The sequence below is a fragment of the Aspergillus japonicus genome, assembly GCF_003184785.1.
Source record: "Aspergillus japonicus CBS 114.51 unplaced genomic scaffold BO86scaffold_20, whole genome shotgun sequence".
NCBI lineage: Eukaryota > Fungi > Ascomycota > Eurotiomycetes > Eurotiales > Aspergillaceae > Aspergillus > Aspergillus japonicus.
In genome coordinates this window covers 339,119-356,844 of record NW_020291657.1, presented here as the reverse complement: position 1 = coordinate 356,844, position 17,726 = coordinate 339,119, and the positions used below count along the sequence as shown (strand labels likewise).

Genomic DNA, 17,726 nt, shown 5'->3' with positions numbered 1-17,726 from the left:
CTGTCGTGTCGCGCCTGGACACTGCATTGTGACTGCATTTTCAAGGACAGTCGCAGGCACGATTGTGGTGGGAGGAAAATTCCAACAGGTTCTCCCTTGTCCGAATGCTCATTCATCATTGACTTGGTGGCATTCCGGCAATCGCGGTAATCGCGGAAATCACGGAAATCACGGCCCGGGCGGCTCCTCCTCTCCTCTATCTTCGGATCAACTCATGCAGAACTTGATTGTGAACCTTTCGCCAACCATCGGACTTACTACCGTCAATATCAATCCAAGTCAGAAGACCTGACTCTTCTTCCATAATTGTCTGTATGCCAGCACTCCATTCTGGTGACTGTGGTGGGACATATGCCTTCATTGATTATGGCATCACGTGATCTAGACTGGACGCGACGATGCGCTGACATAAGCACAGCCACCCCCTTCGTTCTGATTTATTCATTCACTCGGGCTTGGGCATTCTCAGTAGCTCTTCTCAAAATCCCTGACCTCCGAAACATCATTCTTCGACATGCATCATGAAGCGCCAGAGAGCACCCATTGCTTGTGAGAAATGTCGACTTCTCAAGGCCAAGTGCGATGGGCGACAGCCGATTTGTACCCGATGCGAGGGCTACGGCTTCAAATGTTCATGGTCCACACGTAAACGAAAGGTTCTATTGCCAGAGGTCGAGACTGCGAAAGATGTATCTTCCAAAGAGCCAGAGTGCCAGGCTTTGTCGGACGAGCCAAAGCATGATGATTTGGCGAGCTATCAAAGAGCTGTGCGGCAATACGATACTCTGATGCAGGAGCTACTATCGAACCTCGATCAGAGCCAGAAAGGAACTCTGAATGCTAGTCTACACACAATCCGCCGACAGCTGCCTGTTAATGCCACCGATTCGAGCCTGGAACAGCCTTCCTTGACCCGAGAACCGAGCACTGTCTCTAGCGATGCGGGCGTGGATTCACCTGCCACCTACGTGGGCAAGGCCAGCGATATTCATTTCATACATCGCATTCGCCAGTGCTATCAAACTGGAGCTTGGACTGCAAGAGAGCCTTTGCCAGCCGACAACTATTCTCAGACGCATACCATCAAGAGCTTAGCCGGGTTAACCCAGCCTCTCATCATTCCCACTCCAGCCGAAGCCCAAGGCTTCATAGATGTTTATCTCTCCACTATTCATGTCGCTTACCCGTTCCTCTGCAGAGATATCCTCCTCGAGCAGTTTCAGGTCTTCCAGACCGGTGATTACGCGTACCAGGAATTCGAGCCCTGGCTTGCATTGTTTAGTAAGACCATGTATTCGATGGGTCTGCACTGCTTCTGACCGCTAGATAGACTTTATCTTCGCCATCGGCTCCTACTACACCTCTTTTCCACATCGATCTGGGACAGCGTCATTGGATCATTTGCGATACTTCGAACAAGGTGTCTACTTCTCGCGGGAACTGGGCGCAACCTGTTCCTTGCTGAGTGTATGGGCCTTGATAGTGCAATGCTTTTTTCTGCTGGCGATATGCCATACAGACAGGTAAGTTCCATTGTGGTCAAGGTTTGAGATCGATAACTCATCGTAAGGACCAGGTGCTGGAACACACTAGGCTTTGCCATCCGCATGGGTCAAAGCATCGGCCTTCATGTCGAATCGTCCCCGAATCACGCCCGCACTTCATGGATGGCCGACCGGGCGCACTGGCGGCGAACCTGGTACTCGATGTATGTTCTCGATCGACTCCTTGCGCTTCAACTCGGCCGTCCGATGGCCATCCACGAAAGCGAATTCCAAGTGGAGATGCCCTCGGTTTCCGACCCCTTCCCGTTCGGCCAGGATGCAACTGTGTCCGCGGAGTCAATTACGGCAAACAGAGACACCTCGACCTGCTTTCTTATGGACTACTTTCTCGCCGTCATCCGGTTTTCTTACTTGGTGGGTGCAGTCATTCGGGAGTTGTACCGGCCCTCGCAGATCGACGTGGCCCCGGACGTGATGCTCAACACTTCGTCGGCTCTGGATCAACGGCTCAGCGAATGGAAGAAGGGACTGCCACGACATCTACGATTTGATCTGGGCCATACCTTCGAAAGCTCGGTCACTTTCAAGCGACAGGTGGGTAGCGCCCTTTAAGCTTCAACTTTGACTAACGCAGGACAGCGCAACATGCTTGCCGTAAAGTATCACCATCTACGCGCTTTGATCCACCGACCTTTTCTATGTCTTCCTCTCCTGCAGACCAATAATCATCCCTTCATGGAACTGCTGCGACGGGACAAACATAGAATCGCCCAGGCCGAATCCATATGCGTCCAGGAAGCACGGCAGACCGCGCAGCTACTTCACAATCTGGTCGACGAGCGCAGTCTGGTGCATGACTTTCCCTGGTGGCAGATGATCTCGTGCTTAATTTGCGCCAGCTCGATTCTCTTTGTTGCCGAAGCGTTCTGCCCCAACCAAGACTCGTTTTATAGCACCGCATCTGCGCAGGATCTGCGAGAAGATGCCGAGACCTGCTTGAAGGTCTTCGAGGCGCTGAGTGCCAACTCAGCCGCTGCACGTAAAGCGGCTGAGATGTTGAAAGCGCTGTCAAGCCTCCATCATTCCATCCATAAAGGTGTGTACAAAGTTTTACCTGGTCAGGTGGGTATCGCTTCTCACCTTCTATACTATAGCACCGTCAGCAGTCGTAGAGTCTACCTCACAGCCGTTGTCGCTTCTACCACAAGCCCTCAGCGACACAGACCCTGCTCTTAATCTCGACTCAGCCTCGTTCACCTCGTCACACATTATGCCAGACGATCTCCAGTTCCCCGGGGAGTGGCCTAGTGAGATTTCCAGCGCGATGGCGTGGTCGGTGCAGTTTTTCGACCAGCCTTCGTCTCGGGTTGCAGACTTCCCTTCTGGTCCCGAAGAGCATTCCTTTCCATAAAAGGCGACTGTTGTATCAGTTGTTCTATTCATCTGCATAAGGATGAGAGCACAGCAGTGGGGATGCGGTGGATCCACTTGCTGCCTTAGGCATAAATCCAGCTTCACCAACCAATCGCCCAACTCGATCGCTGTAGTCCACGTCCGATCCTCAGCCACAGCACTTCAATAGCTCCGCATATGTTGGCCACCCTAGGTCTAGCTCGCATCCAGACCTGAACCGATCAGGTGGGGTTGAGCGAGGCACGGCGTACTCCGTGGATAGTGGCTTGTCGTCACCCCCTTAACTAGCCCTAATGCGGTAGAGTCCTCGCTCCGATTTTCCCCAACTTGCTTTCAGCTCCAAGGCTTGAGAGGTTGAGAAGCCTCTGTCTCCACCCCAATTCTCGGTCAACTTATCGATAGGCTCAGACTGATCTGGATCCCCAAGAAGAGCTGTCCCACAATGCTGGGAGTGCGGCCATTGCGGCCATCTGACGCCACCGAATCCCAATTGCCTTTAAATAACAGTCGCTGTTCGTCCTACATCGCCGCCAGGCTGACGACGTGCGAGATCTGATTTTTCTTTCGTGTTCCTCCTTGCTGGCATTCACTGTCTGTCCTTTCTGTCCATGCCATTGTGACATTCTCCAAGGCTCCTGCTGAGCCCTTGTCATTCTTTGAACATCAACCCCAACCTCAATCAACCCAATCGTTACCGTCCCCACCATGAAGGACTTCTCAGTAGCCAGTGGGCTGCTTCTCCTCTCAACCTTGGCCCCTGCCAGTCTGGCAGCCACAATTGCTCTTCCGGCTGCTGGTGCTCCCAGTGTGTCCATCGCCACCGTGACTTCGACCTATCCCACCACCGTCACCAACGTAGTCACCAGCTCTTCAGCAGTGGTCACCACCGATGTTGTCTGTGCCACTGGCACGGCTTCTCTCGGCTCCGGCACTTCATGCTCCGATTATGCATGGTCCTCCGCCGGTGTCTACTATCGTGAGATGTGTGACGGCTCCTCCATCACTGGGGCAACCACCCGAGCTGTGATGAACGTTTACAGTCGCCAGGCAAATATCAATGGCTGTGAACTGTATTGTCGCATCTTCAACGGCTTGTGTAATGCCGTCAATTACAGCCCGGCGGCGAGCAGTTGTCAGTACCTGTGGGCCACCGGCAATGCCGTGGTCTCTGCCTCGGGCTATCAGGCGCTCAGTACTTACTCCACCAACCCATGCACGGAGACGGTCACGGCCATGGAGACTGAGTATTTGACCGAGTATGTGACCAGCCAGGCCACTACCGTTTATACGGTGACGGTGACGGTCCCGACCAGCTCGGCGACATCGACCGTCGTCTCGTCCACTCCTTCTCCGGTGTCCTCAACCGTTACCCCAACCGCTGTGGTGCCGTCGAGTGTGGCGTCGGCCTCATCTGTGGTTCCTTCATCGATTGTCATTCCTTCTTCGGCTCCTTCTTCGGCTCCTTCTTCAGCTCCTTCTTCAGCTCCTTCTTCAGCTCCTTCTTCAGCTCCTTCTTCAATCCCCTCGTCGATTCGCCCATCGATTCCCTCCTCCATTCCCTCCTCCATCCCAGCTTCCGCTCCTTCGCGATCCCGCTCCACCCCCGTCGTGGCTCCCAGCCCTAGTACCGGCTCCTCTGCCCTCTCCTCTCCGCAACTCAGCTCGCCCACACCCCTGACGCGGTCATCCTCCGCCCTCGTTCCGCAGCAGTCATCCTCCGCTCCCTCGCAGCCCGCGCGGGTCTCTGCTTCATCGGTGATCCCAGTCCCCGTTCAGTCCCCTGGCAGTGCTCTCTCCTCCACTCCAGCCCTACGCCCCACTCAACCCTCGCTGATCCCATCGGCCGCGTCGACCTCATCCGTGGCGGTGGTCGCTCCTCCCCACACCACCGAGCCCCCAACTCCTTCCGGGGAGGGTGACGAGGACCTGGTGACGTCGACGGTTCTGGCTACAGTCACAGTCACTGTTTTGTCTGACTGTGATCAAGAAAGGGTCTACTGATGATCGGGTCACACTTTTAATCTTGATGGCTGCGATGACTAACGGGATGCTATCACTCCCTGGCAGAATAAGACTAATTAATTATATATGATAATAATATAGATAACCTCTACACCTCACAAACACTGCGTAGCTTCTACTACCATACCGTGAGGGGGCTGGTTTCGATTAGGTGTCGCCCGTGAAATGCGATCATGGAGTTACATGCAGTCCAGTAGAGTACAAAAGCATAATATAGAACACTGATATGTGAATATCTCCAGGTTTAGGCTTACAAAGCAGAAAGAGCTGACTCAAGTAGGAGGAGAAGAGGTAGAAGGAGCAAGCTTCATGCGTATTAGGGTGGTGCAAAAGTGTTCAGCAAGAAGAGAATTGGCCCAGGATACAAAGTGGTGTGTGCATAAAAACAATGGCATTCCAGCCAGCACAAAAAGGAAAAATGAACAATGCGGCCAGAGAACACGCTAGGCTCTTCTCGGTAAGGTATGTATGCCTTTGTTGACCACGCAGGCAGGTCAGCAACAAAACCAAAAAAGAATGACAAGAGTGGGATTCGAACCCACGCCACTTGCGTGACTGCAATGCTCTTCAGATGTGATCTGGAGAAGGAATGGAATAATCCTTGAGTGCAGCGCCTTAGACCGCTCGGCCATCTTGCCTTGTTGTATGTTTACCCTGATAATGTGTAATATGTACAACAATTCGCAAGCGGGCACCACACCCCCATCGTGCTCATCATGATTGTTAACCACAATTGGTCTGTTTAAGATGTACCGATACACAGAGAAAGCAGTTCTATATCTCACGTACTTCGCAATTGAGCTCATTCACTTCGAGATCTGGCATATGTCCATACCCAACTCCCCTACCACAGCCGCTTCCACCTCACCCTCATATCCCGATCCGGCGGAATCCCCACGGCCCCGATGAGCGACTGATCGTTCTGCGCCGGTCGATCTGACTTGGTTCCATCCGGATGGATCCAGTCGATCAACTCGATCTCAAACCGAGTCACGAGAGCCGCGATTGTCATCAGAATCTCCTGCTTGGCGAATACCCGACCGGGGCAAATGGACGGCCCGCCACCTATATAAATATCCGTCAACCTCAACCCGGGTGAAATCTTTTCAGCTGTTGCAGGGACCTACCAAATGGAAAGAAGGAACTCGTCTTGCCCGTCATCGTGAACTCGGGCTTCTCACTTTCACGCTTGAGGTTGCGATGGCCCCAGAACTCCGACGCCGGATGGCCTGGCGCACTCCACACTCTCTCGTTGTACTGGCCGATCTGGCTCGGGGCCTGGATCAACGACCCCGGCGTCAGGAGGAACCCGTCCAGGGTGATGGGCTGGGTGACCTCGCGGGTGACATTGATCGACACATGCAGGCGCAGGGTCTCGATGTACACGGACTGCAGCAAGGGCATGGCGAACAGCTTCTGGGGATCGAAGCCCCGCTGGCCAGTGACGGGGTCGGTCGTGCTGGCCGCCAGACACTCGTCGCGCACTGCGCGGTACAGCGCCGGGTCGGCGACCAGATGCATCAGGGCCCAGGTGGACATGGGGACGGAGTTGGCGTTGGTCCCGAAGATGAAGGTGGCCACCATGCCCGCCGTCGTCTCCGGCGACAGATTCTCCGTCGCCCACTTGACCAGCTCGCGGGCCATCCGCGAGCCGTACTGTGGCTCCCACTCCGCGTCCGCCTCGGGCCCTGTTGGGTCGAAGGCCGTGGCTGCAGCATCGATGTACCGGCGACACATGGCCTGGAAGTCCGCCTGCGTCTTCCACGGCCCCGGATTCATCCACCGCGGCAGCCCCCACATCAGCTGCGGCGCGATGCGCGCAAACTCCCACATCATCGGCCAGAAGCCCGGGTTGAGCTCGACGAGGCGCGGGCCCATCAGCGCCTCCAGGGCCGCCTCGGCCATCTCGCTTTCGAAAAACTCACACAGCCGGACCTCCCGCCACTCGTTCAGGGGCTGCTGGACGAGTCGGTCCGAAAACAGGTCGAAGTACTTGGTGGTCAGGAAGTTGGCTCGGTCGGTGCGCTGCAGGAACTCCGAGTAGATGTGGTGTTGGCCGTGCCAGAGACGCGGCTCGCCGGGAGGGAGTTCGTGGCCGGGGATGGGGTTCTTGCGGCGGCCGGACTTGTCCTGGCGGAATTTCACCAGTTCGGTGGGTTTGGCGCCCCAGACGTTGGCCATCACCTCGAGGAAGAAGACCTCCGGGCTGATGCTGTGCGAGGGGGTGTTGATCGCTTGGATGTTCTTCTCGCCCGAGACCATGTAGATCTTCTTGGGGCCGAGGCGGAACTGGATGATGTTGCTGCGGCGCTGGGCGGATCTGGACGGAGTTAGTGAATGGATGCTGGCATCGAAATGATGGCGGGACTGACGCCACTCGCTGCAGGAAGCCATGCATGTCGGTCATGTATTGGTAGGTGTTGGTGATCATCCACCCGGACAGGGAGGGGGGTTCCTTGCCTCCATGGGGTTTGAATTGCCTGAAGATGACGGCCAGCACGAGGCCGAGGGCGATTCCGGAGTAGAGAAACATTGCGTTGCGTTGATGGTATGGTTCCCAGCAGGGGGGGATGCGGTACGAACGAGACTCGTTGCGGGGTGGCCGCCCTTTATGTGCGAAATCAGCAGAACGTGCATGATCGACGCGCCACAGCCTCGTTTTGTGCGTCCCATTCAGCTCCGGAAGATACTCCGGTCTTCGGTCATAAAAAGACGCAGGAAAAGCCGATCATTCGGAGACACTGTGGTACAAAACCTCCGAGTGGACGACGACCCTCGGGATTAGCCCTAACTCTTCGCCCTCATCTTCTACCTTTAATACACCACGTAAAACACAGACGCAACCAGCAAGCCACCTCCCACCTCCACAGTTCCTGCCCTTCAGAATGACACACCTCTCACAAACCGCCATCGTCCAAACCCCCAAGGGCAGCGACAACCCAACGCGCCTACCCCTCGCCATCTCCCCAACTGCCTCAGTCCCCTCCCCGCAATCCCCGCACCATGTCCTCGTCCGCATCCTGGCCGTCGCCCTGAACCCCAACGACCACAAGATGGTCACCTACTTCAACAAACCCGGCAGCATTGCCGGCTGCGACCTCAGCGGCATCATCGAGACCCCCCACCCAGATCACCCAGACCTGCCCGTCGGCACGCGCGTGTGCGGGGCCTTGTTCCCCTACAACCCCACCGATAAGGGCGACAACGGCTCCTTCGCGCAGTACTGCACCGTCGACGCGCGACTGCTGGTGAAGGTGCCCTCGCACTGGAGCGACACCGAGGCAGCAGCGCTGGGCGTCGCGTGGTCGACGATCTCGCTGGCGCTCAGCGATCCGCACGCGTTGGGGTTGGAGGGATTGCCATCGCGCCCAGTGCATCAAGCCGGCGAACCGGTCGTGGTGTACGGCGGTGCGACTGCGTCCGGGACGTTCGCGTGCCAGATGCTTAACCTGTGCTTCTCCCCACCCTCTTCCTTCCTTGATTTCCTTGATTTCCTTGATGCGAGTTTATAACCCGAGCGTACGCTGACGCGTGAGAAAGAATGGGCTACACCCCCCTCGCAATAACATCCCCACAATCCGCCCCGCTGGCTCTGTCCTACGGCGCAAAGGGCACCGCATCCTACACGGCCAAAGACTGCGTGGCCACGATCCAAGCGCTCGCCAGAAAGCCCATCCGGTATGTACTCGACTGCATCACGGACGCCGACTCCACGGCGCTGTGCTACAGCCTTCTAGCCCGCACGGGTGGCGTCTACGCCTGTCTCGAGGAGTGTCCCGCCGCGTGGCGGACCCGACGCGCCGTCCGCGTCAAGGAGGTGATGGGGTTCCAGGTGCTGGGTACTGATCTCAATCTCGGGGAGTCGGCGTACACCCGTCCAGGGGATCCGGCGTTGCTGGCGATCGGAATGCAGTGGGCGAAGGAGGTGGAGGGGTTGATGGCGCGGCGCGAGATCAAACCGCATCCGTTGCGGGAGTTGAGCGGCGGGTGGGAGGGAATTATTGAGGGACTGGAGATGTTGAGGAAGGGGGAGGTCAGGGGGGAGAAGCTTGTCGTGCGGATTCCGCAATAGACAGCATTGCATTCGAGGGAGACGCGTTTAGAAGTATGGGTGCTTGTTCATGTAAACTCAACAGTGCAGTCTAATTCAGTCTATAAAAGCAGGCAAGCAATCAAGGCAGATCAATAGCATCGAACTGCGCCCAGAAATCCTTCTTCCAGGCATTCACCAACGTCGTGACTGTCGGATTCCCAAAGGGCGCCTGCTGCGTGGCAAAGAACCCGGCCACGCCCTTCTCACGATTCGCCCACCACACGACATTCGAGGCCCCTCCCCAGGCCAGCATGCCCCCCGGCTGTCCTATCTCCGGCACCGGACCCACGCACAGCAATCCCCCCAGCCCGTGGTTGACCGCATCCTCCGCAATCGGGCCCGCAACGGTATCCCACGCCGGCCGCAGCCCCAGCAGCATCTGCACGCCATTTGACCCCTTCTCCAACTGCGGAACGAACATCTCCGCGACGGCCGCACGAGTCAACAGCTTGGGCGTATCAGACACCAGGTCCGCGAGCACAGCCAGGAAATCCCCCGTCGTGGCCGCCAGCCCGCTCCCGCCCTCCTGGTCCTCGGGGTTATCGAACGCCCAGCGCTCCAGCGGCGCCAATTTCCCGTCCTGTGTCCGCACCGCCCCCTGCAGGATCTGGGCATGATACTCGGGATGGAGCATGATATTGAACCGAGGGAACGGGGCCACCCGCCCCAGCGGCTTGAAGATATGCTCGACGAAGTAATCGCCCAGGGAGATGCCCCCGTGCAGCCGACTGACCACCACCCCCGCCCAGTCCAGACTACACCCGTACAGCCACCCGGTCCCCGGCTCGAACACCAGGGGCATCTTATATCGCTCCGTGATTTTCAGGGAGGGGGGCTCCGTGCGCGCCTCCGCCCGCAGCCGCAGCAGACGGTGGGTGAATCTGTACCCCAGCCCCGAGGTATGCGTGAGGAGGTGGCGCGCGGTGATCGGGACGGTGCTGGGCGCGAAGGTGAACTGGCCGTCAACGAAGTCCGTCAGAATTTCGATGTCCGCGAGTTCCGGGAGGATGCTGATGAGGGGTTGGTCGAGGCCGATGAGCTTTGTGTCCACGCATTGGAGGAGGGCGATGCTTGTGATCAGCTTGGTGGCGCTGCCGAGTTTGAGGACCGCGTTCTCGTCCACGGGTGGGCTGTCGGGGGCGAGTGAGGTGTAGCCTGCTACTTTGCTGTAGATTTCGATTCCTGTCGGAGTGGATAGTTAGGGTAGGATGCAGAAAAAGCAATGAGGCGTGAGGAGGTTCAGCATATGAGTGGGACAAGCAACGAAGAGTGTAGGGGTGGGCGCTGGTACCGGTTCGGTCAACGCATTTGCAGATCACGCCGTGGACTTGAGGGTTGGCTTGGGCGGTGTATTCGGCCAACAGGGCGTCGAATTCGGTCATTTTGGTGTCTCGTCTGGTATCCCGGGAATTAATGTTGAGAATATGGCATAGCAGAGGGGGGTAGACAATCACAGCAGAGGAAAGTCCGGGATGGTGGAAGATCGAGCGTTTGTTGTGAGAGAAAAGGTGGTGAGGGGCAGAGAAGGAGAGAAAGACAGTCAGAGTGTCAAAGTGAGGCGGGGAACAGCGAAGATCCCTGCTTAGCTCTGCATTAGCGAGACTCGGAGAACAAAGACTGATCAGATTGATGACGGTGGTGAACTGCTGATACTGATACATCCTACCTGAATTACCCACTTCTACCCAAATCGCACAAGCCTGCCTCTTTCCTCAAACCCTCTCGATTCGGAGGTATCATCGCCCATGTCGGGAATAACTCGGGGGTTTTTTGCTTTGGAGATGCAACTGTAGCCCTAACCACACCAGACAGACAGACTACTTGGTCCCCCCCCACCCACCATGAATCAACAAAGGAACAGACAGATCTCCACCTCGACCCAACTCAGCCCAACCTCAGCTCAGCTAATCAACCCTCAGCACCAACATGACGCTCAATCGCTACGCCCCCCTCCACACTAACCCCCAAGGCCTCAACGACGCCCGCCCCACCGCCATCCAGATCCTCGCCGACCAAAACCTCCTCGACACGAACGCCTGGAAAGACAAAACCATCCTCATCACCGGCGGCACCGCGGGGCTCGGTGCCGAGTCCGCGCGCGTGCTGCACCGTACGGGGGCCAAAATCTTCATCACGGGGCGGGACGTGGCGAAGGGGGAGCGGCTCGCGCGGGAGATCTCCGCCGCGAACCCTGACCCCGCGGCCCCGGCCATCGAGGTCATCTACATGGACTACTACAGTCTGCAAAGCGTGCGGGATGGGGCGGAAGAGTTCCTCCGACGCAGCGGGGGAAGGCTGCATGTCCTGCTGGCGAACGCGGGGGTGGTGGCCTCGCCGCGCCGCACCACGGATGACGGGTTCGAGGGGGTGTTTGGCGTGAATTACCTCGCGGGATTCCTGCTGGTGCAGCTGCTGGCCCCGGCGTTGGTGGCGTCAGCTACACCGGGTTTCGGCTCCCGACTCGTGGTGGTCTCGAGCGCGGGCCATCGCGCCAGGAATATCCATCCGGAGGATTATAACGCACTGGTCGGCGAGTATAATGCCTCCAAGGCGTATGCGCAGAGCAAAACAGCGACAATCCTCATGTCCAACGAGTTCGAGCGCCGGTATGCCGGGCGTGGTGTGCATGCGCTGAGTCTGAACCCTGGGATTATTATGGATACGGAGATCTCGCGTGGCTTGCCGGGGTCGTCGGCTGGACGGCGTGAGCAATACTACAAGATGGAGCCGTTGTTGGCGAAGATGGAGAAGAGCGTCGAGCAGGGGGCGGCGACACAGGTCTGGGCGGCGGTGGCTAGTGAGTTGGAGGGGAAGGGGGGGTTGTACCTGGATGATGTGCAGGTTGCAGAGGAGGCGGATGAGGCGTCGCGCGGACAGTTTGCGTTGCCGGGGTGGGCGAGTTGGATTTGGGATGAGGCAATGGCAGCGAGGTTGTGGGAGGATAGCTTGAAGATGGTGGGATTGGGTGAGCAAGTGAGTGTGTCTTAGGGCTGCGATGCTATGTCGGGGGTTGGCGAATCTCGTTGAGTATTTCTTGAATTGTTCCATCTTGTTGAGTGTTATGGAGAAGGATTGTCAGAGATAAGATCCGTAGGGTGCAATTGAATCTTGCTATGGTCTGATATCGCGGGCTGAATGGATTGAGTGATTCCCAAATCGCTATCTACGAAACTGACAGATGATTGTACCTAGCTAAGGACTAGTCATACAGTACTCAGGTATGAGAAACAACAGAGGTACCGCCTCTAAGAAGGTCATTCTCTCAATTGTCACTCAAACTAGGGCTATTTACCAACTCTCGTCCCACTCACCCTACATGGCCGGTCGAGCCAGCATATTGGCATTGTAGTAAAACGGAGGCTCACTGTCCAAGCCAACAGCATGCAGTCCCTCAAAGCCCGCCAGTTGCAGCCTTTGGTCCCAGTCCTCCGGAGGCACACAGGGGCCATCCGCACGCCCATCCGCCGCACCCAGCCACCAGCCAGGCAAGAGTCCCTGTATGCGTCAGTAGCCATACCAATTCAGCTCAGTTCGTACTCACCACCATGTAATCCACATATTTCCCTGCTATTGGCATCGTCAGCACCTCTCCCCAGTCAAACCAGAGCAGACAAGACCTACGCGGCGACAGCTCCTGGAGAAAGAGCACCCCCTTCGGCTGGAGCAACAAGCGACAATGCTTCAGCGTTTCCACCAAACACGGCGTTGCATGCAGAACCTATCTTGGTCAGCGTTTAAGCATCATACTCAGACCAAAGAGTAAACTCACATTCGACGCAACAACAACATCAAACCCACCGATCTCAAACCCCTGCTCCGCGGGATCTTTCGTAATATCCAACTCACGATACTCCACTCCCTCATACCCCTGGAACCTCTCCCGGGCTTTCTCAAAGAAAAGCGTCGAGATATCGGTAAACACATACTTCCCAAACCCGGGCCCCTCAGTCCCACCCGCAAGACCCTCCAAAGCCCTGGCGGTGGTACCCCCCGTCCCCGCCCCGATCTCCAACACCCGTAGTCCAGGCCTCGACTGCCCCAACAACCGAAACAAAGGCCTCACCTCGGACAGCCCATTCGCCCAGTCGTAAAACCTCTCCAGCAGCCCGTCTTTCAGCAGAACCTTAACGAGCTTGACCCTGCCCTCGACGATATCCACCACATTCTCATACACCCGCCACGGGCCCTCGATAACGGGCCACAGCTCTGTATCCCGGGTCTGCTCGCGCAGGGCGGTCATGAGACTGTGGCGTTCCGCGCTGGACAGCTCGACCAGGGAGCGCGAGTCCGGCACTTGCGGGTAGTTTGGATGATGGAAGCGCTCGAACTCGGCGGCGATGAAGGCGCGGTAACGGGCGAAGTGCGGGCGGGTCAGATTGGCGGCAGGGATGGCTTGGAGCTTGGGGTGCATCTCGATGGCGCAGAGGACCCACATCCGGGCGATGAGGTTTTGTTCGGTCGTGGACGACCGGGTGGGGTGTAGGAGGGTGGTGATCGGGTGCGCGGGCATGGTGGAATGCCATCGCAGGTCGACGGTCTGCCAGGCGGGGTTGGAGGTGGTCATTGTGTTGAGGTTTTGTGAGAGGATGAGACGAGGAAATGGTGTTGTTGGATGGTATGGGTGATGGTGGGATAATGATGGCAGAGGCCGAGACAGCTTTAGTATACCTAGGCATTGGGGGTATTTCCTGCCTCGTAGATGGGTCAGTAATTGCCGATATGCATGTGGATACTCCCGATTCGGGCGTTTCTAGGGTTGTTTATCTCCGAGCTGGTTCTTTCGAGGCGTGTCCGACAGGATGTGCATGTGCGTGGCTGGTGAGATGCAGCTGGCTGGGAGGTTCTTAGGGCTATCTCGGAATAGTCAGACTACATGCTCTCGCGTGAGGAGTGCAAAGACATGCACCATCATTGGTATGAATGCATTGAACATGATACTCGCATTCTACTCGATAATTGCTTTAGATCTGAGGGATTATCCACGTAAACAATAATCCACATCAGCAGTAGCACTCGTAACTAATCGAAAACATCCACCGCCCACCGTACATTCTTCAGCCCCTCAAACCACCCCCTTACCTCCTCCCTCGTAGCCCTATCCCCACCTTCACCAGTCTTCTGCGCCTCCCAAAACACATCCACCAACATCTCCTTAACAGCCTCCCCAACAGCTCGACTCCCACAAACATACACTTCAGCCCCATCCTCCCAGAGCTCCCGCAACCTCTCCCTATCCGCCCACACTTTCTCCTGCACATACCGACAACCCTCACTCTCGGCACTCCTTCGACTAAACGCCCGTCTTACACTCACCACACCCTGCCTCTCCCACGCATCCAACTCCCCTCGATACAAATCATCGTGCCTCGGATCCCTGCACCCGAAGTACAGCACCGCCGGCGCCAGCACCTGTCCCGCCGCTTGCCTCGCCGCGCGGTCCTCGATAAACCCGCGGAACGGGGCGATGCCCGTCCCCGCTGCTACCATAATAACTGGCGTTTGGGTGAAATCAGCAGGGAGATGAAAGGCAGCGTGGGACGGTCGGACGGCGACGTGGACTTTATCGCCCGCGTAGAGGTGTGAGAGGTAGCTTGTTGCCACGCCCGCCTTTCCCTCCTCTCCGTGGAGGGAGTACGTGAGGACTACTCGTTTTGGATCTGTAAGCGGGGAGGAGCCGATGCTGTACTGTCGCAGGCGCATGGGGGGTAGCATGCGCAGGAAAGACGCAATGGGAAGGGTGATGTCGGGTGTAGATTCGAGCACATCCAGAACGGAGAGGCGCTTCGCTGCAATTTTGGTGCTGTTCTGGTGGTTGTCGTTGGCGAGGGCTTCAAGCCGGGTCTTCGTTGCTGGGTCCTCGGCTGCGTTGGCTAGAGATAGGAGATCGCGTTTGGTAACGGGCTGGCCGAGTTCGACGTAGCTTCCAAAGATGTGGGTAGCGGGCAGGGAGACATCGTGGGGCAGGGGAGTGCGTCCTTTGGTGGAGATAGTCAGGTGGGCGTCCCAGGGGAGGTGGAAGTGACGCAGGACGCGGTGGACGGACTCGCGTGGGTTGACGGGCAGGATGGCGAGGTAGTCGCCTGCTGTGTAGGCTAGGTCAGCTGGCAGGTCGAGGATGAGTTGGTGCTTTGCGACGAGGGCGTCGGGGCTGGTCAGAGTGCTGGTGGCGATGGCGCTGGCCTCGTGAAGGTCGTAGTGGAGGATATCCTTGCGCGGGCTGGTGACTTGCACGCTCAGCGCGGGGCCTTCGGGGACAGCAGCCCTGTATCGCTTGGTCAGGGCGGGCCAGAGCACCTCATCTTCCCAGGCCTCGAAGTCGGTCATCTCGTTGCCAGCCGCCACGTCAGTGAGACCCAGCGCGGCGAAGCGCTCCCCTCCGTGGCGGGTTAGGGCTGCGTCGACAAGGCGCGGAATACGGTGGAAGGTCGCCGCCCAGTCGTGGTGACCACATCCAAAGACCGCGTATGAGATGCCCTGCAGTGTAGCTTTCTCTTCTTTCAGCTCTTCGAGCCAGTGGACAAAGCGAGCTGCGTTGTCGGGCGGCTGGCCTTCATACGAGGCAGTGATGAAGACCACCGGCTCGTCGGCCGGCAGTCCGTCGACGGCATTGTCGAGATAATCCACGACACGGGCGCCGAATCCATGCGAAAAGGCGTCCGCAGCCAGCCGCTCCGCCATAGACTGACACGTCCCACTATTCGATCCGTAATAGATGCTCATGGGCTGTCCTTCGGTGCTGGTCGGCACCACGCCATTCAACGCACCCGCTGTGTCCAATTTTGGCTGGGGCGTCGCGCCCGCCAGTCGATGCTCCAACATTGTGGCGGTCAGTCCGTCACGAAGAGTCGCCCGGATCTGGAAGTTGGCCGGCTTGACGGTAAGGGTTTGCTTGAGCGCGAGAGTATACTCCGGGTCGTCGAATTCGAAGTCGAAGTTCTGCAGCAGCATGGCCAGCACCAGCAGCGCCTCCTGCCAGGCAAACGGGCGGCCGATGCAGCCTCGGGTGCCGTTGCCGAAGGGCTTCCAGGCGTTGGGGAATTCTCGGTTGAGACGGTCAAAGTTCTCGTCGAGCATGCGCTCGGGTTTGAATTCGTTCACGTCGGCGCCGAAGACCTTGGGGTCGAGTTGGGAGCGTCCCACAAGAACGATGATTAGCTCCCCGGCGCGAACAGGATACTTGCCGCCCACTATCTCGTCCTCTTTGGCGGCCACGTTGAAGACCGGGAGGGGTGGTGTGAGACGGAGAGTCTCTCGAAGGACCTGCAAGTATCAGTCTCGGTGAGTGCCAGAGCAGACAAGCAACCTACAGCAGAGATATAAGAAAGCTTGCACAAATGCTCAAACCGGATTGGCGTTTTCCCACAAATCTCATCTACCTCCTTCTGCGCCCTGCGGTACATCTCCGGGTGCTTCAGGAGATGATACATGGCAAACGACAGCATGCCAGAGGTCGTCTCGTGCCCCGCAATGAGGAAGGTGATGAGATTATCCAGGATACTCTCCTCGGTCATCTTCTGCCCCGTCTTGGGATCCACCCCGTTCAGCATGGCCGACAGCAGATCCTTACGTGAGTCCAAGTTCTTCTCCCGTTTGCGCTCCTGCAGGATCTCATCTGCTGTGGTGCGCATCACCTCGATATCCCGAAAGAACTTCTTGTCTTTGCCCCGGTAGAAGAAGGCGGGGATGGGCAGCCGGCGCGCGCGGTCACCACTCTCGGTCAGGAAGTCGCTCATGGCGGCGACGAACGGATGCGTACCCTCCTTGTAGTAGCTGTTGAAGCGGAAGTCCATCGAGCACAGGGCGATCGTGTCTAGGGTGAGCCGCGTGAAGTCGTCGGTCACGGTGATGGGGCTGTCCGCGCCGTGGCGCGCCCACTTCATGGCGAGTTGGCTGGCGATGTCGTACATCCCGTCCAGCATGTTGCGCAGCGACGAGGGGCCAAAGGCGGGCACGAGGATGCGGTGCGCGATGCCCCACTTGGGCTCGACTTGTCCGTCGATGGCCTGGAAGATTAGTTTTGTGGGGGTTGACTGGTGGGTGGTGAGGACTTACCGTGAAGAGGCCGTCGTGCATGGCGTGTCGCATTTCCTGCACACCATTAGTTGATGGCACGATCAGACGTACGGAAAGACTGACTCTCAAGGCTGAGATAGTCTTTGGGAAACGTCTCTCGTCGCAGAACTCATTCACCATCGCATAGCTGTTGGCTATGATGAAGGTATGGCCTCCTGGGAAGCGCATTCGATAGATCTCGCCTAGCGTTGTCAGCCCTAACCATAGGCCGTGAAAGAGACAGTCCTACCATGTTTGTCCGCCAGGTCATACAACGACTTCAGCGGCAGTTCCATATCGATATCCAATAAATTGCCCAGAATGGGCCAGCCCGGAGGCTCAGGGATGGCGTTTGGCGTCCCCATTGTGAAGTCAACAGTGTGTTTCGCAAATAGTGGGTATACGAGGTCGGTAGGAGGTTGAGGGGAGGGAGCCTTGATCCGGCCCGCTTCAAATGGTAAACCAAGACCACCAAGAGCAATGAGATCAGTATCGGCACTTCACTACAATTTCCCGAGGTCAGCAAATAGACAAGAAAGTAATCAATGCCCACTTCCGGAGCATCCATGATGGCGCGTCATAATTCCCGAGAGGCAAAAGTCGGGAATTTCTGCTCTGTCCGCAACCCTAACCCGAATTGC

The 17,726-nt window shown here is 57.3% G+C and overlaps 8 protein-coding genes and 1 non-coding gene across 9 annotated transcripts; 4 read left to right on the top strand and 5 right to left on the bottom strand.

The window, feature by feature from the left end:
- The first annotated feature begins 494 nt into the window (after positions 1–494).
- Positions 495–3,049, top strand: BO86DRAFT_409463 (Zn(II)2Cys6 transcription factor). The gene is made up of 5 exons (XM_025674415.1): positions 495–1,281; positions 1,331–1,523; positions 1,577–2,099; positions 2,145–2,601; positions 2,660–3,049. The coding sequence occupies exons 1-5, from the start codon at positions 522–524 to the stop codon at positions 2,914–2,916; spliced, it is 2,190 nt and encodes a 729-aa protein (XP_025528330.1). The 5' UTR covers positions 495–521; the 3' UTR covers positions 2,917–3,049.
- Positions 3,050–3,623: 574 nt separating this feature from the next.
- Positions 3,624–4,919, top strand: BO86DRAFT_378844 (uncharacterized protein; the record flags this gene model as incomplete). The annotated part of the gene is made up of 1 exon (XM_025670647.1): positions 3,624–4,919. One exon carries the CDS (start codon positions 3,624–3,626, stop codon positions 4,917–4,919), a length of 1,296 nt encoding a protein of 431 aa, XP_025528329.1.
- Positions 4,920–5,457: 538 nt separating this feature from the next.
- BO86DRAFT_t113 lies at positions 5,458–5,578 on the bottom strand. Its single transcript has one exon. It is a non-coding gene; the product is annotated as a tRNA-Leu (tRNA).
- Positions 5,579–5,784: 206 nt separating this feature from the next.
- Positions 5,785–7,473, bottom strand: BO86DRAFT_429360 (cytochrome P450; the record flags this gene model as incomplete). The annotated part of the gene is made up of 3 exons (XM_025675640.1): positions 5,785–6,005; positions 6,068–7,260; positions 7,313–7,473. 3 exons carry the CDS (start codon positions 7,471–7,473, stop codon positions 5,785–5,787), a joined length of 1,575 nt encoding a protein of 524 aa, XP_025528328.1.
- Positions 7,474–7,825: 352 nt separating this feature from the next.
- Positions 7,826–9,012, top strand: BO86DRAFT_429359 (zinc-binding alcohol dehydrogenase family protein; the record flags this gene model as incomplete). Its single annotated transcript, XM_025675639.1, has 2 exons — positions 7,826–8,391; positions 8,481–9,012. 2 exons carry the CDS (start codon positions 7,826–7,828, stop codon positions 9,010–9,012), a joined length of 1,098 nt encoding a protein of 365 aa, XP_025528327.1.
- A 68-nt stretch (positions 9,013–9,080) lies between these two features.
- BO86DRAFT_388879 (serine hydrolase domain-containing protein) lies at positions 9,081–10,540 on the bottom strand. The gene is made up of 2 exons (XM_025671973.1): positions 10,325–10,540; positions 9,081–10,215 (listed from the first exon to the last, which is right to left on the bottom strand). Exons 1-2 carry the CDS (start codon positions 10,413–10,415, stop codon positions 9,113–9,115), a joined length of 1,194 nt encoding a protein of 397 aa, XP_025528326.1. The 5' UTR covers positions 10,416–10,540; the 3' UTR covers positions 9,081–9,112.
- Positions 10,541–10,698: 158 nt separating this feature from the next.
- Positions 10,699–12,163, top strand: BO86DRAFT_388878 (NAD(P)-binding protein). Its single transcript, XM_025671972.1, has one exon. The coding sequence runs from the start codon at positions 10,960–10,962 to the stop codon at positions 12,019–12,021; it is 1,062 nt and encodes a 353-aa protein (XP_025528325.1). The 5' UTR covers positions 10,699–10,959; the 3' UTR covers positions 12,022–12,163.
- A 182-nt stretch (positions 12,164–12,345) lies between these two features.
- Positions 12,346–13,597, bottom strand: BO86DRAFT_378839 (class I SAM-dependent methyltransferase; the record flags this gene model as incomplete). The annotated part of the gene is made up of 4 exons (XM_025670646.1): positions 12,346–12,528; positions 12,575–12,600; positions 12,655–12,751; positions 12,803–13,597. The coding sequence occupies 4 exons, from the start codon at positions 13,595–13,597 to the stop codon at positions 12,346–12,348; spliced, it is 1,101 nt and encodes a 366-aa protein (XP_025528324.1).
- A 455-nt stretch (positions 13,598–14,052) lies between these two features.
- BO86DRAFT_429358 (bifunctional cytochrome P450/NADPH--P450 reductase) lies at positions 14,053–17,450 on the bottom strand (the record flags this gene model as incomplete). Its single annotated transcript, XM_025675638.1, has 4 exons — positions 14,053–16,293; positions 16,341–17,009; positions 17,065–17,288; positions 17,336–17,450. 4 exons carry the CDS (start codon positions 17,448–17,450, stop codon positions 14,053–14,055), a joined length of 3,249 nt encoding a protein of 1,082 aa, XP_025528323.1.
- Positions 17,451–17,726: the final 276 nt, after the last annotated feature.